The 17,415-nt window shown below is 46.7% G+C and overlaps 3 protein-coding genes across 3 annotated transcripts in view; all 3 read right to left on the bottom strand.

Moving 5' to 3' along the window:
• The window catches only part of LOC125759934 (gastrula zinc finger protein XlCGF7.1-like), a 55,933-nt gene extending 40,587 nt beyond the window's left edge, over nucleotides 1-15,346 (bottom strand). Inside the window, exons 1-3 of the mRNA XM_049419440.1 lie at nucleotides 15,326-15,346; nucleotides 11,163-11,499; nucleotides 2,374-2,390 (exon numbers count right to left, since the gene is read on the bottom strand). Of these exons, the coding sequence (XP_049275397.1) occupies nucleotides 2,374-2,390; nucleotides 11,163-11,499; nucleotides 15,326-15,346 (375 nt within the window). The remainder of the gene's footprint in view (nucleotides 1-2,373; nucleotides 2,391-11,162; nucleotides 11,500-15,325) is intronic.
• Nucleotides 9,830-17,415, bottom strand: part of LOC125759931 (zinc finger protein 239-like) — a 175,375-nt gene continuing 167,789 nt past the window's right edge. The window contains exon 4 of the mRNA XM_049419436.1: nucleotides 9,830-11,185. The gene's annotated coding sequence lies outside the window, so the exon portion shown is untranslated. The remainder of the gene's footprint in view (nucleotides 11,186-17,415) is intronic.
• The window catches only part of LOC119405222 (zinc finger protein ZFP2-like), a 36,938-nt gene continuing 35,003 nt past the window's right edge, over nucleotides 15,481-17,415 (bottom strand). Inside the window, exon 6 of the mRNA XM_049419439.1 lies at nucleotides 15,481-16,094. Within this exon, the coding sequence (XP_049275396.1) occupies nucleotides 15,491-16,094 (604 nt within the window). The 3' untranslated portion in view covers nucleotides 15,481-15,490. The remainder of the gene's footprint in view (nucleotides 16,095-17,415) is intronic.

The raw sequence follows: 17,415 nt of genomic DNA, 5'->3' as shown, positions 1-17,415 counted from the left end.
CCGACATGAAGCCTGAATAGGGTCTTTTTGCAAAGCACTTTCAAGCACCGGCATGGCTCTGAGTTAAAATACTGGGCTCCCACGCAGAGGTCCCAGGTTCGAACCTCGCTCCATCCTGGAAATTTTTTCTTGAGTGATAATGGTTACGGACACCGGCGGCGGCGGACAACTACGGCGCCAAAAACGGCCCTTGTTGTGATCTCAGAACAGCTTTCGCTGTAAGCATTACTTGAAAGGGCGTGTGAGCTTTTCGCGTATTTTGCTCCGGTACACGTTAGCGTTTTACCTTGCCGCTTGTGAGATGACGGATTCTTGGCATCACTTTCGAGGCATAACTTCCATTGAAAACTTATGTGCCACACATATTGGGCAAACCCCCTGACTCACCCCTGGTCCACTAAAAATGGAGTGAACACGTGGGCGGAAATAATGGGTTACGATCGTGCACGAAGCGCATGTGCATGGGAAGCCCAAGAAAACCACGCATTTGCCAAACGGAGCATGCAGTAAAAAGACGCATGCTGCTCGAATGGTTGCTTGAGATTGTGCACGAAATGCCAAGCGCATGCGTCAAGCCTAACAAGACGGAGCATGTTGGGACCACAATAGGCATGCTGCTCAGATGGAAAATTTTAACGGAGCGTACGCTAATATCAAGTAGGACTATCTAAACGGATGTTTCGCATTAAGTTGCAGGGTGTGTTATTCGCTACGGTTCGGAGAAAATGGGTCACCTTGGTGTGGTGTGCTAAACAGCTTCTCTGCTCTACCTTTGTAGAGTGAAATGCCTCTCGTTTTTTTTTCTTTTGCCCTATAACGCTTGCTTTTGGAGGAGCGTCTTCATTCGAGCCGCGCCATTTCGGGAGCAAGGACTTTCCTTTATTAACTAGTTTCCCATTAAAGGAAGATGCCTGGATGTAATCTGTGCGATGTGCCCTTGCCTCAAAGCAACTCTAAAAACCAACTAACGCGTTATTCTTGTTGTCTTTTAAGTTTAATTTGTCATTCTAACCTGCGAAATAGCATGAAAACTTCGTGACTTCGCTTTTTTTTACCTGGTACCTGGGGTCGGCTAGAGCACAACAATAAACTGCCTCGAAATGACGGCAACATACAAGGACTATTTCGCAGTCCGAACAACTAATAAAAATACTTGTTGGTGTTGTACGCTGTAGTGGAGAGATCAGCAAATTTCGACCAGCTAGGTTGCCCTGCGTCTTCTCTGGACCTGAATAATGTTTACTCAACAACAAAAACAGCATGACGTTATTTAAAGTGCATCTAACTCTAAGCCACGGGCCTCTAGCATTTTGCCTCGATGCAAATGCGGCCACCGCGGCCCGGATTCCATCCCGCGACCATTCTGAACAACGTCACGCAGTTACAATAATTGCCTTGTCCTTAACACGTCTCGGTCTTTTGCTTAGGAACATGTAGCTGTACAAATGGATGCGGCGCGCATCCATTTGTAGAGCTACATGGATCTTTAAAGAATGGTCCCATGTTTTGAGGAGACTGCGGCGCGCAGCCTCCTCAAAACCAAACTACTGTCGTGACTATCAAGGCTGCATGTTTTTACGCGATTTCGTTACAGAACATGCTCGAAGGAAAGCCATCTGTAGGAAAATCGGAGAGAAATCGCTGCATTTTTGCTTATTTCCATTAAAGTTCAGTGCCACGAAAGCTTTGTTAATTTGAGTAGATGACAACCTTGAATCATGTGGGTACCTGCCGTTGAATGGAAATTCCTTCGTTAGATTGGGAAATTCCTAAAGTTGGGTTACGTCAGAGCGTGTTTTAACTGTATCTTCTACACCACCAGGTGCAGGTGGCAAAATAGCAGTTTAATAAACATCTCAGTTTCAGTTTATTTTCATTCATAACAATATGTTATAATAACTCATATACAGACAAGGTTCCCAAAGTCAGCGACTGCAGCGGGACCCTTGATAAATTGTTCTACAAAAAGACAGTAGAATACAAAGCAGAAAATAAATTTAAATAAGCAGAAATTCATAAAACTGAGTATGGACACATATCAAAAGCAAAGGAACAACCTGAGTCGACAATCATGGCTAAATTACACCGTTACAAATTAGTAAAGAACATTATGAAGTTTATCAAAAAATGTTTAATTGGTATTTAAAGTGGTAGGCCACTCAAAAAGTATTTTTTTAAAGTGCAGCCAGCGTTGAAATAAGCTTTCTTCCAAACAAGCATGTGTTATTTAACTTACCCAGCCATTTATAGTGCAAAATATTGATTATTTATTCTTTGGGTAGTGATCTTTGTCAAAAAATGCATTAAAAGTGGTAGTCACGTCAGTCTTGATGACTAATAGGTGGCTAAATTCAGTAAAGGTTTGGCATTTACGTTACTAAAGGTTTTAACTATGCAATGAAATAGGATAAATATTGTCACATACGTGTTTGTGCCACTGTGCACTAGAGGACTCTACTAGTCGAAGACGAAGTTGAAGTGTCTCGGGCTTGGATCGATGGTGTTGCACTTGTCATAGTGCGCCTACGCTGCACCCCTTACGTGTTGTAAATCTATTATAAATGCTGCGTGTAACAATTTGGTGGAGGTGCTGGGTAGTCCCTACGAAAGTCGGACCTGGATCTCCGCAGCGGCCGTCACATCGGTTCCGTTGCTATGGCTACCGACAGTATGCCGGCCACCCCGGCACCCGTGCAATATACTTTATGAATCCGCTACGTGATCCGGGAATCTTCACCGGTACTGGCAAGGTCGACGTCGAAGAGTGGCTGGCGGTGCACCAGCGCGTCGCCAACAGTTACAGGTGGGATCCAACACTTATGCTGGCGAACGTGATATTTTACCTGGGGGACACCGCAAAGGCGTGGTTTGAGACGCACGAAACCGAGTTCGAGAGTTGGGACATCTGCAAAGAGAGGCTACGTCATCTCATCGGAAGACCAATCGGACGCCAAGTAGAAGCCCAGAAAGAGCTAGCCTCCCGTGTCCAGACATCCACCGAATCGTACATCTCCTACATTCAGGACGTTCTGGCACTTTGCCGAAAAACGGATGGCAACATGCCGGAGGCAGATAAGGTGGAACACATTATGAAGGGCATCGCCGACAATGCATTCAACTTCTTGCTTTGTGGGAGCTGGACAACAGTTGATTGCCTCATTAAAGAGTGCCGCCACTTGAACAGGCAAAAGGCAAGCGCATCGTTTAACGCTTCGACCGACTTCCAAATACGGCTCCGACCTCACGCTGCAACGAACCTGCGCCCTTGCTTCAACCAGCATCACCAAATTTGACGCAAGCGATACGTCGCGAACTTGAGGCTATGGCTCCGAGCTCTCGTGGTCCTCCCCATACGCATGACAATCTCACAATCTCGCTCATTAAAGCTGTTGTTCGCCAGGAAATTGCGAATATGGACATTCCATCCGCCCTTAGCCCCAGTCCCACCTCTACCACCCCGACCATTGCCTCTGCTTCACCTCGACAGTATTTCGGCAATCGGTACCGAAACCCTTCTGAGTGGCGAACACCGGACGACCGACTAATCTGCTTCGTGTGCTCCCGGATCGGCCATATCTCTCGCCACTGCCGTGACCGCTGGAATTCATCGCCTCGACCATATGCTGACCGCCGCTACCAACACGCCTCTCGTCCTCTGTCGCCTCAAGCCGAACCGTCCAATGCTGGCCCTGCTGCTCCTCCACTCACCAATAGCCGCTCGCCCTCACCTCGGCGCCGTCAGTCCCGTTCGCCTACATCTCGGCGTCCCCGGTCCCCATCATACTCAGACCGCTTCTCGGGAAACTAGCCAATGCAGCCCCTGGAGGTGAGGCTGCGTTGACGATCTTGACTGCAAAACCTCTCTTGACCCTTGCTCCTAAACGAAACCTAACCAATGTTGTTGTTGACCATGTGCCCGTTAAAGCCCTCATCGACAGTGGAGCTCAGCTGTCGGTCATGCGCTCCGACTTTCGTAGCCGTCTCAGAATAGTGCTAACGCCCGCCGAGTCGCCTGCCCTACAAGTAGCCAACGGCAGCACAACAGCCGTAATGGGAATGTGTACAGCTTGTATTACCATCGCCGACCGCTCAACGTTAGTTCTGTTCACTTTACTTGCGGAGTGCCCTCCCGAGGGGATTCTCGGAATGGACTTCTTGACTGTTCACTCTGCGCTTATTGACTGCTCAACCGGTATTCTGAGCCTTGAGCTACCCCAGTGCTGTGCCGACACTACCGCAGATATTCAGTCCCGACTTCCCTGCACTGAACTTGTTCGGCTGCAACCTGACGGTGCGACTTATGTGCTCATGTCACCTTGTCCGCCACTTCGGTACGGTAATTATGTCGTGTCCCCACTTCGCGACGTCCTTCTTGTGCGCCACATAGCTCTCCCTAGCTCCATCATTACGCTCACCAATAAGCGTGCGTGGCTTCCTCTCCTGAACTTTGGCTCGTCTCCACAAATTCTTCCATAGGGTGTGTCTCTCGCTGTGTTGTCCCCCTTGGAAGAGTCCGGAATGTCTACTCTCAGCTATGAACAACCATCTGAGTTCACTCAACTTTCGGCTCCGACGATGCCATCTAACGACAAATTCGCCAAAATGATAGCTCCTGGCCTACGACCTTCTTACGCTGACGCCCTCCGCCACGTTTTGATGTCCTACGAAGACATTATTGATTTCGACAATCGCCCACTGGGTCGAACCGACATCGTCACCCATTAGATACACACTGGTGACGCTCCGCCCATCCATAGGCGTCCCTATCGTGTGTCGGCGGGAGAACGTCACGTCATACAAACAGAGGTCGAGAAAATGCTCTCTAAAGACATCATCGAGTCCTCCTCCAGTCCGTGGTCATCCCTTGTCGTTTTAGTAAAAAGAAGGACAATACATGGACGTTCTGCATAGATTATCGTCATCTCAACAAGATCACGAAAAAGGACGTTTACCCGCTTCCGCGTATTGATGACGCACTTGACTGCTTACATGGTGCCAGTTATTTCTCTTCGATCGATTTATGTTCTGGCTACTGGCAAATCTCAGTTGATGACAGGAATCGCTAGAAGACGGCCTTCGTCACCCTACATGGTCTCTACCAATTCAAAGTGATGCCTTTTGGACCACGTAATGCACCAGCCACATTCGAACGCATGATGGACTCTCTTCTACGTGGTTTGAAATGGTCCACATGCCTATGTTACCTTGATGACGTTATTGTTTTTTCACCGACGTTTGACAGCCATCTCCACCGGCTCTCGGCCATCCTTGACGTCTTCCGACGAGCAGGCCTGCAGCTCAATTCTGCGAAATGTCACTTCGGCCATCGTCAATTACGAGTCCTCGGTCACCTGGTGGACGCTACTGGCATACAACCTGATCCGGACAAAGTGCGCGCAGTCCAAGTATCCACCTCCTCGTACCTCTGCTGGTGTCCGAAGTTTCCTGGGGCTGTGTTCCTACTTCAGACGATTTATTCAGAACTTCGGCGACAACGCTCGTCCTCTCGCCAGTCTTCTCAAAAAGGGCAGCCTATTCAGTTGGGGACCAGAGCAAGCTCAGGCATTTTCAACGCTTACGAGTCGCCTTGTAAATCTGCCCGTTCTGGGTGATTTTGATCCGTTTGCTTACACTGAATTTCGTACGGATGCAAGTGGCCATGGCATTGGCGCTATTTTGTACCAACGACAGCGGCAGATGAATCGTGTAGTCGCTTACGCAAGCCGCCTTCTATCACCCTCAGAGCGCAATTACTCAATCACAGAACGTGAATGCCTCGCCCTTGGTTGGGCATTGCCAAGTTTCGGCCATACTTGTTCGGATGACAGTTCACCGTGGTAACAGACCATCATGCCTAATGTTGGCTCTCCTCACTCAAAGACCCTACGGGACGCATCGGTCGCTGGGATTTACGCCTCCAAGAATTCACATTTTCTGTGTCGTACAAATCTGGACGGCCACATAGAGACGCCGACTGCCTCTCCCGTTATCCCATCGACCCACCTGATACCACCGACACTGATTCGGATGCCTGTGTTTTGTCGCTCAGCGACTTCCTACACGTCACCGACGAGCAGCGTCATGACCATTATTTGCGATCTCTAATGCAACGCCTCACCTCAAAACAACGGAACGCCCCCCTCCGTATGTCTGTTCTGCACGATGGTACCCTATATCGACGCAATATGACACCACATGGTGCTGAACTGCTTCTCGTTGTTCCTCAGCATCTGCGACCGTCTATTCTCTCGCAATTGCACGATGCTCCCACCGCTGGACATATGGGTGTTTACCGAACTTACGATCGCGTGTGCAGACGTTTCTTCTGGCCTGGCCAATACCGCTCTGTTCGGCGCTACGTCGCCTCCTGCGAGCTCTGCCAACGCCGCAAAAAGCCTCTTCTCCCACCCGCTGGTTACCTTCAGCCTATAGCTGTCCCCAGGGAACCATTCTTCCGTGTCGGCCTGTACCTCCTTGGCTCTTTGCCGACGTCGTCCGCGGGTAACAAGTGGGTCGCCATAGCGACTGATTATGCCACACTTTATGCCATCACGCGTGCCCTCCTTAACAGCTGTGCAACCGATACCGCTGACTTCCTCCTCCATCAAGTCATCTTACACCATGGTGCTCCTCGTAAGCTGCTGACTGATCGAGGTCGCTGTTTCCTTTCGAAAGTTGTCGATAACCTTCTCCGCTCTTGTGCAACGTCCCACAAGTTTAGCACCGCTTACCATCCTCAGACAAACGGACTTACTTAGCGCTTAAACTGTGCACTCACGGACATGTTATACAAGTACGTGTCCGAGGATCACCGAGATTGGGACTGCACCTTACCGTTTGTGATGTTTGCCTATAATTCGTCGCGTCACGACGTTACTGGTTGTTCTCCGTTCTATCTGCTGTGTATCCGCGACCCGCTGTTGCCTCTCGACTCACTACTTCCTTCAGAGGCAAACTCAACCTCATTCTACGCTCACGACGCCATCGTTCGCGCGGCGATGGCACGTCGCGTTGCCCGTGATCGACTCCTAGCGCTCAGGCCGACCAAAAGCGCCTGTACGACAGCCATCAGCGGGACGTGCGTTTCAGCCCTGGCTCCCTGGTCTTACTCTGGCTGCATTCACGTCGCGTTGGCCTGAGTGAACAACTGCTGCCGCGCTACGTTGGGCCTTACCGAGTTCTCCGTCAAGTAACCGAAGTCACATACGAGATCTCGCCCCTGACCCCCAAGCCTTTGTCCCCCCCATCAGCTACTGAGACTGTGCATGTTTCCCGACTAAAGCCCTACGTCACGTACACTGATCCGATGCACCGAGACGCTGCTTCTGCCGCCGGCAATTAATGTCACATACGCGTTTGTGCCACTGTGCACTAGAGGACTCTACTAGTCGAATACGAAGTTGAAGTGTCTCGGGCTTGGATCGATGGTGTTGCACTTGTCATAGTGCGTCTACGCTACACCCCTTACGTGTTGTAAATATTTTGTAAATACTGCAACTATACAAGTAACAATATTATGCTGTAAATATCAAGGAAGTAATGTTAAAAAAACAAAAGAACGAAAAAAGAGCTAATTTAGACCTAACCTGTTTGCAAATTCAGCTGTGAATTCAAAAATATTCCATCAATTTCTTTTGTTCTAGTTCACTGCACATATATATACGTTGTACATTATTATAAAAAATATTCAGTACAAAGTACACACTGAGAAAAAATGTCGCCCGCATCTTCCCACGGGATGAACTCGAGTAAATGCGTCGCAGAGTGGTAGGGGTATCGCGTGAATGTTGCGTAATTGGGTTTCGCAGAAGCGTCGCTCTGCCCGAGTGATGGATCCGCTGCTCCACGTTCACGAACGGTTGCTGCTTGTCGAGCACGACGTTCAGGATCCACAGCCCGTCGTTGCCGTTTCGCAGCTGCTTCTCTTTCCCCGAGTGAAGGATCCGCAGCCCGTCGTTGCCGTCTCGCAGCAGCTCCTCGTGCGCGAAGTTCGGGGTTCGCAGCTCGCTTCAAACGCTCGCGTTCAGCGTCGTATGCTCGTCTCTTCGCAGCCTTGTCTTCTGCGTTGCTGGCTGTTGCTGACGCCGACGACGGTGAGTGTGTGGTAACGTTGCCTTCAACGAATGGTGGGACGCTGATTGAAGGTACTGTTGCTTCCATCGCATCTACTCGAATCAAGCAAAGCGTCAAGTCAAGCGAAAGCCAAGTAAAGACGCCCTTGACTGAATTCCGAACGCGCGCTTCGCCGCTTATATACACACCGGCCGCGTTCGATCGAGATGAGGGAGAGACGGAGAGGAGAGAGGGAGGGAAGGAGGGAGAGGAGAGGCCTGCCGCCGGCACGAGACGAGACGAGACGAGCCGAGCATGCGCAGTGGGGGTGTGGACGGCGGCCGACGCCGCAGGTGCGACTAAGAATTGCTCCGCACTTAAAAACCATGGCTGATCCCTGTGTAATAGGAATCGGTATAACACGAAAGTAAAACGTGTCTCCAGAGACGTTGTTGAGCGTTTGTTGTGCATTGCTTCGCCCCGACGGCGAAGGAATGAACGGTAGAGCAACGAGTTGTAATGTCACGTGCAGAACGGCAAGCAGCTCGAAACTTGCAACGCGCTGTTCAAGCAGAAAGGACGCATGGAACGAGCATACACAGGATGAGCGCGACTAACAACTGTCACAGCTCGACAGTTAAAGCGCGCTGGTGAAATAGAAAGGAGGACGTACGAAGCGAACGCACAAGTGTACACAGGATGAGCGCGAAATGTCACAGTTGTAACTTGTTTGCTTGTGAGCGGCGCGCTCCTTTCGCAAAAGCGGCCGCTGCGCGAGCGAAGTGACCTTTGTGCTGTCTGTAACTTCAACACCTACTTGCGGTGAAAGCGCAAGACGTACAAGATAAGCGCGCGCGCACGAGCGACCACGCCCTGTTGAGGCGCACGCTCCTCGCAACGCGTGGGGCGACGACCTTTAAAGCGCGCCTTTCAAGCCCTTCCTGCCATCTCGCTAGTGATAACGAAGACACGCTGATCTACCTTGATCTCTGAGTACCGCCACCGGCAAATGGTGTACATAAATAGCACGCCGTTAGTATAACGAAGAACGTGCCGTCTGCGGCGGAGTCGCTTCGCGCTGCGCGCTGGGGATCGACGGGTCGTAAGTTCGACTCCAAGGGACGAAACTTTTTCTTTAGTTTTTTTTCTTTGCCATATGTTAGTCTTTATATTTTACAACGTCATATCCGTGGCGGAAATGCGTCAGTGGAGCCGTGGTGGACTCCGGCATAAAATACTTTCGTGTTAAAAGTTGTGAAAGTTAGCGTCTCATGATTTGGAGAAAATTCTTGTGTTGAGAAAAACGCAGATTTCAGAGCTTGCAAAAGGTGTGTGTCCCCCTTGTGGGCGTTGTTAAAGATTTAAAGACATATAGAAGCACAAAGTTATATTTAATGACATTCTCTTATGTAACAGTGAAAATAAAATTTATAAAGCATTTTGAATATCATGGATATAGAAGAAAGAACACTTACTTTCGAAACCAACGTAATGCGGTTTCGGTTTCGCTATACGAGCATGGGGTATGGAAAACTTTCTGTAACTCGCAAACTAATGATAATAGGAGGATAAATTTTGTTGCAACAAAACTTCGAAAGTTTGGGCGTGCAGAAAAAGCTAAAAGCTAAGAATACACCTCGGAAAAAAAAGTATACTTTTGAAGGTGGCCTACAACCTTGAGTACAAAGTAGACGAGAAATTTATTTGCCCGTCCTCCGCTTCCTACATCCTCTATGCAGTCATTAGGAGTTCGTCTTTCCAAGTAAGACATGAGTAAATGCAAACAGACATCGCAAGAGATTTTATTTTATCATCGATCAGTATTCCGTAACCGTAATTATACCTTAAGGCTGTATATAGTGATACTCTTCGCTTCTGCGGATGCATTTCTCACGTAAGGCAGTAGTAAGTTTGCAGTTGTAGCTATAAAACTATGTCAGAAGAGACGATTTGCAAGGTATAAATCGCGCTCGTTTAAAACTTACAATATCATTCCAAAATCAAACGAAGATGTTGGCAGTCGACGATTGGAATGCACGTTAAAACATCTAATTTCGATCATAATTCTCACCAACCATGTTCCCGATATAAAGCAAAAAAATGCATCAGTAAGATTGCAACCGGGCGTTTGTGGTGTGTTGACTTCTTTGTTGTGTCTGTGTTTGCACGCCCAGTCTTTTACCATGAGTAAGAATGCCATATATGCCACACATGTATCTCGATAGTAATTATGGTTTAAAGCAAACCAACCAAACTTCACAGCCGGAATAGCTAATTACATCTCGCAGAGGTTTCTGTGCTGTTATTTCAACTGTATGATGTCGCGCAACACACAAGTGCAGTCCGCGTGGACTTGTCTAGACACATCTTTGGTATGGCCACGTCACTAAACATATCTATGTATCCGAAGGGCAAACATTGGGAAGGATCTCCAAAATTCTTCTGCATTGGACCACTCTAAATACCTGGGGTGATGACGTTTGTTCCCGTGATTTCCAAAAGCCAGGCAGTATTGGTTACCTACGCGCATCTATTACAGCTCTTTGTCACGATACGAGAAACCGACATCTCACACACGTGGTTTTAACCATTTTTGTTCTATTCTTAAGAAAGAAAGGCAGTATTCTTTGTCCTGCACCGCTTCTTTCTCACGTCATGAAATAAAAGTTGAGCTATAAAAATGACTTATGCAAGTACGATAAAACCGCTACGACAGCCCGCCTATGTATGACACATATGGGAAGAGGAAAGTAAAAAAAAGCACTTTACAAAAAAAATTGCTGCGCAAATAGCGCATAAGAATCAGTGCACATGTTCGTTCAGAGTGCCGTTTGTTTTTAAAATGAAGACTGCCGTGTGCAGACTGCAATGGAGGTTCATCCACGTGAATAAGGTGGACACGTAGAAACAGTTTTTGTGTGTACGGGATGGATTACATGCTCATTTCGCCAGTGAAGGGCACGCGCCAGTACAGCAGTGGAGTTAATAATTGATACTTCACTTCTCGAAGTGATTGTGATCTTTTCTTTGTGCGGGAGGCTTACAGATTTCATGGTCTGTGCGCGTTCGTCGATGTCTTTGAAGAGAGTAGGCTGTCGTGAACGAATGACCACATATTTCGCATTTAAACGGCCTCTCGCCGGTATGCGTGAGTTCATGTCTGCGAATACTTGCTGACTCTGTAAAGGATTGATTGCATGTTGCGCACTGGTAGGGTTTCTCGCCTGAATGAGTACTGAGATGCCTCGCGAGATTGCACTGCTCCGTAAATGATTGAGCACATATGTGACAACGATAGGGCTTTTCGCCCGTATGAATACGGCGATGTGTCACAAGATGACTGTCACATTGAAATGATTTGTCGCATATCTCGCATGTGTGGCGTCGTTCCCGTGGCGGTTTCTTGCCGCGGTTGACTTCGCCACGGACACCGTCCTTGCGCTGTTTCTATTGCGTGGAACCAGTGGCCCCGCTGCGAGTAACCGAACAAGTTAATATAATAGGTGCATTGATTTTTTTTAATCACAGCGTCACGTTGCTCTGGGTAAAGAGCTTGCCGAACAGAATATAACTTTTATGGGAGTACTATTTCACTGGTTTTCGAATTGAGAGTGTAATGGTGGTGATGTAAGTCACTTTACAGTTTACCAATTTAGTTAATGACCCCGAGAAGCAGGAACAGAAATTTTAAAATTCGACGTTTCGGAAAATAAGAAGGCACGCGTGCCTTGACATATAGCGGCGCTTGGGAAGTTGAGCATTTTTTACTTTGGAGACAACATTTTTTTGTCTCTGTATATAAAGAGCCTTCTCTCTTGCTCTTTCTCTTTTTCCCTCCCACGTGCACTCATACCTGCACTGGGAACTCGGCGGAATTCAACGTCCATCTACACAGCTATGATCCCAATCTCCAGCTCCGTATTCCGTCTGGAATATCTTCGAACTGAGGAGACGCTGCTGAGCCTCATGTGGCCTGGCGTGGCCTTCACGAATGCCTACACTTTTCGGATCAAAATGACGAACAATCCTGCATGCAATAACCGCATGCTGCGAATAAACAATTGCCCAACTTCTCTGTGAATGGCCGTCTTAGTGCGCCCACATAAGAACGTTCGAATGAGTTAGACAGACTTGATAATCGCCCTTTCTCGGATCAAAGGCTCCTGGGACGCTGGCCGAATCCGTCCTCAGCATTGAAAGCTTTAATAGCCTTGCAGTGCTCTTTAGGGGCAGCTGGGCTTAGATGCAGATTTAAACAGTGTGGCTATTTTCTTTCCTTTTATTTTTGTTTTTCTTTTATTTATTTCTTTTGTTCTCCCTTTCTTTTTTTCTTTTTGCATTGCCTCTTTCCATTCTCAATCATTCCCCCTTTCCTCTGAGTAGGGTAGCCAGCTGGTCTAAGAAATGTCTAACCTCCCTATCTTTAACCTTAGTGCTACCTTAGTGCTAACTTCGGGAATTCGTATTCATCGATCAGTTGCCCTGTTCAACAATGAATATTGACGCATTTGGCTTGCTGAGATGCTAAACGCTGCGGAAAAAAAATATTTCTGGCGATTCACGTAACAGTCTTCTTGTCATGATTTAATTAGCAATGCCTGAATGTACACAATTAAAAAGGTTAATAAACAGTAAATACATGTAGGCACTACTTCCGAGCGTATTTTAGTACCTCCACGTATTTTAGTACAAGCCAGCGGATAGTAAAGCCAGTAAATTTTGCCGCTACTTACGAGGTATCCGAGTCTACATGTGTAGTTTGCAGACAGTTACCACAGTACCACAGGCGTGGACCGACATGTACCGAGCATCATTGTAGTGATGCACCCGGTCTCAAAACTACAGCACGGTCTTGAGACGTGGCACGGCGCATACGCGTCATTGCACGCTCCGTGCATTGTGGCACCGCCACAGGAAGCTGTAACTTAGAAGCACTTGTTGTGCTAGTTGGTGCATAACATTGACAAAAAAACCTAAACGCCTAAGCACCACCAGCAGAAAGGCACGAGAAAAAAGTCACTCGCAAACTGATTTTATTCCGAGGAGAGCAGCACATAATATATAGACCCACCAAACATGCGCAAACAGCACTGCAACACACAATCATTGCACATACAGCACGAGGCCATTACAGATTCTTGACTAATCATGTAAAGAAGTAAAAAATTCCAATTCACAGGTCCGCAAAACCATAGACGTATCGCATATTCACAACTCCTCTTTCTATTTATCCAAAAAGCTTTCATAATTTTCCGGGCCAGAGCATCTGAGCTTTTGGCAAGAACGGAAACGTCCCATAGACGCCCATAAAAGTACATGGGCGTCTAGCACTTCGCCTGCAGCTGCGCACCATAAGCACACTACAAACGTGGCGGGTGCTTTGCTGTTGTGGTTATCATATTAAAAAGAGAGAAAAGAAACGGTGTGCACACACACACACACACACACACACACACACATATATATATATATATATATATATATATATATATATATATAAGGCTTAAATGCGGAAGTCACTTCGGTTGCCGCAAAGTTATAAGTATAGGAGTATATGCGCCTTCATAAAAAACAACGGTTTCTTGTGTATTGTGTCGAAGGCCGTGCGGCCGCCGAAACTTTAGTAACGGCAATTTGCCTTTTTCAACATATGCTACCTGCAATATATATATATATATATATATATATATATATATATATATATATATATATATATATATAATACACTCTTTGAACGTCATTCACGCTGGACCCGACGTTATATCTGCAAGGAAGGGGCGACGAAACTTTCTTCAAAGCAGATTTACTTAAGGTTTTCATCTGGTGGACCAGCTCTGACGAAGGCTGGTCCACCAGCTGAAAACGTTAAGTAAATCAGCTTTCAAGATAGTATCGTCGCCCCTTCCTTGTATATATTACGTCGGGATATAAATAGATATATACGAGAATTGAATGGATATATATGACAATCGGTATGACGAGACATTTCTGTATGACGACCATAAACGACAGGTGGTAACATGATAGTCTAGATATGCATGTCATGGCCGGCATGGCTTACATGTCACACTCATGGTGCACACGCGGCCGTTTCGCTAGCTTGACTAGTGCCAGATTTGGTGTTGCGTGACGTGTCTGTGTCACGAACATAATTGACACGTCGTAGCATGAAAATAATGAGATGCATCTCATGTACGGCATGACTTACATGCCACGCTCGTGGTGCGCTTGCGGCCGGTTCGCTAGCCAGATATACACCAAAGTTGGTATTGCGGGACATGACTGCATGACGAACATAAATGAGAGATGGTAACGTGAAAATATGGAGGTGTATGTCATGTATGCGCTCATATACATGCCATGTTCATAGTTTGCTAACTGCCGTTTTTCTGGGTTGATATACACCAAAAATAGCATTGCACGACGCGACTGTACGACGAACATAAATGACAGGTGGTAACATGAAAACCATGACGTGCATGTCAAGTACCGCATGACTTACATGCCACACTCATGGTGCGCTAGTAGCCGCTTTGCCAGCTTGACATGTACCAAATATGGTATTGCGCGAGGTGACTGCGACGAACATAAATGATAAGTCCCAACATGCAAATCATAACATGCATATAATGTAAGGCATGATTTACATGACGCTGTCTTGGTGCGCTTCTGGCTGTTCTGTTAATGGATATATGCCAAAATTGGCATCGCATGACATAACCTCGTGAAAAACACAAAGACAGGTCATGCATTGAATATACGAGATTGTACATGCATACATTCATGACAAAGACGGGATTTATAGTAAACTAGGTATCTTGGAATGAATGACTTCATTTGACTCAAAGACAAACAAGGTGATGTATGCAGCTCTTTGCTGGCTGCTACGCATTACATGGATTCTCAGAGTGCGTGATATCCGCCAGATTTTTTTCATTTTACGAGAGAACGAAGAATTTCATTGTACTGCATTTCTCTAACGTCTTGAAGTAAACGTTGACCTATAGGATTGACCTACAAGCACAAAATTAGACATACAACAGCCCAGGTGTGCTTGAAGGGGGATGAGGCTCGTTACATATCTAAAAACGTCACCTAACCAAATAGTACACCGAAATCGAAGGTTCCGTATCCCAACATTTCTTTTGTACTCGAATGACTGATTGCACATTTCGGTTGTGAAAGGGATACACAGCCATGCGAATATGAAGGTGGCCATGTGTGGTTGTCGCTACGTATGAGGTAAGTTAAATTTCTAAAAATATAGCCTAACCAATAGCACGTCAGCACTCATGTTTATCGATGATTTCGTATTAAAACATTTTTTTATGAATGAATGATTGCACACTTCATCAGAGAAGGGATGGATAGCAACGTGAATGTGGAGTTTCATTGATGTATCGTCAGTAGAAGTGATATTGTTCCTTTTTCGGCAGGCTCAAGGCTTCTTGTTTCTGTGTGTTCGTTGATGCTTTTTAAGATGTGACGATGTGGTTGATGAATGCTCACACATCTTGCATTTATAAGGCCTCTCGCCCGTATGAGTACGTTCATGTACACGAAGATTTCCTTGCTGTGTGAAGGACTTTGTGCATACCGTGCACTTGAAGGGCTTCTCGCCTCTATGCGTGCGTTGATGTACATTGAGATTAGACTTTATTGAAAATGATTTATCACATATGTCGCAATGATAAGGCCTCTCGCCTGTGTGAGTGCGGCGATGTGCATCGAGATTACCCTTTGTTGAAAATGATTGATCACATATGTCGCAATGATAGGGCTTCTCGCCTGTGTGAGTGCGGCGATGTATATCGAGATGAGCCTTCCGTACAAATGATTTACCACATATGCTGCAATGACAGGGCGTCTGGCCTCCATGCGCGCGGCCATGTGTCGCGAGATGACCCTTCCTTTTAAATGAATTGCGGCATGTTTCCCACTTGTGGCTTCGTTCCCCTGATGTTTTGATGCCGTGGTTGACGTGGCTGTAGACGCCGCTGATATCTTTGTGCTTTGCCGTTTGTGTGGAGCCAGTACCAATCCTGCGAGAGACCAGACAACAGTATCTAGTACGGCACATAGATTGTTTTTGTTTTTTTGATGGACAGCATCTTGTTTTTCTCGATATAAATGTTGGCGAACAGGTTATAACTTTTATCGGAAGCCGATTTGCTTGAACTTGCTCCTGTGCATCGGGAACTTGTATTCATCCATCATTTGCTTTGTTCAGGAAAAATGGAAGACTGGTGCATTTGTTGGCCGGGGACGTTGAGCGTTAAAAACAGAACACAGCTGTTCTTCTGGTCACATGTATAGAAACGTTCTCGTTCTTGATTGGTTGAGTAATGCCCAGTTGTACAGTGCAACTCAAAGGAAAAGACGGTGAATACAGTTTGATGGTTGAAACAGAATTCTCGTGTGTCTTATCAGAAGTCTTGACGTTAAAATCTCGAGTTGCGCCGCCGGACGTGAAGCTGCATGCACTGAATAAGAGCGCGTTGCATAGCAGTTATGGAGGGCTTACTAAGCGCTTTCCTTTGCTACTAACTTATATCCAACATTTCCATGACTAATTATTGATAACTCATCTTAGCTGAACTGGACCTGTTACCTCAGCGTATCCTGACAAAGGCACCATAATGTATTTTGGCATACTCTTTACAATAATACCTTCAATGGTTTCATACCGAAACTAAACTTAGCGTGTATAGGTGGCTATCTTTCATCTCGCAATGAAAACACATTTAAACGATTATGGCACTTTGCTGTACTGCAAGAAAGGAAATCATATGTGCGCTGTTCCATCGTTGACGGCGGCTGGCTTCTGCAGTACGCAACAAAACGTACTGTGGAGCTCTTCATGCCCCGTTGATCTTCTGTACGTTTGCGAAATTTTAGTGCTTCTACTTCCGAAAACATACATGCGCACAAGCTCTCCCGATAGTGTCACACACCTTAGTAAAAGCTCTTTACCTACGTTAAAAATGCCAACTGTTTCTTAGGCAGATACACGGAGGGTTCACTAATGCATTTATCGGGACCAAGCCTCGAGATCACTGACGCCTCCAAAATTCCACGTGCTCTTTTTTGTCTGGCATGCCCCAGCACTTTTGTTTCATCAAAAAGTAGGGTGCAGTTAGTGCAGGATCTGCAATGAACCGCCAAATGTTGCCAACTGGCTGAAGCTATAGCATACGAATTCTCCGAATGGCGTTTATTTAGACATCTTCCAGTTTTGCCCACATAGATTTTGCCGCAGCTTAACGGGACCTCATATACAACTTCCGATCTGCATGCTACAAACTTGCGTTTGTGATTCGTGCCGCAGTTTCCGCTCCTCTGCACGCTCGTAAGGGCGCACAC

This window comes from Rhipicephalus sanguineus, chromosome 9 (assembly GCF_013339695.2).
Source record: "Rhipicephalus sanguineus isolate Rsan-2018 chromosome 9, BIME_Rsan_1.4, whole genome shotgun sequence".
Classification (NCBI taxonomy): Eukaryota; Metazoa; Arthropoda; class Arachnida; order Ixodida; family Ixodidae; genus Rhipicephalus; species Rhipicephalus sanguineus.
This window is presented reverse-complemented; position numbering and strand designations above follow the sequence as displayed.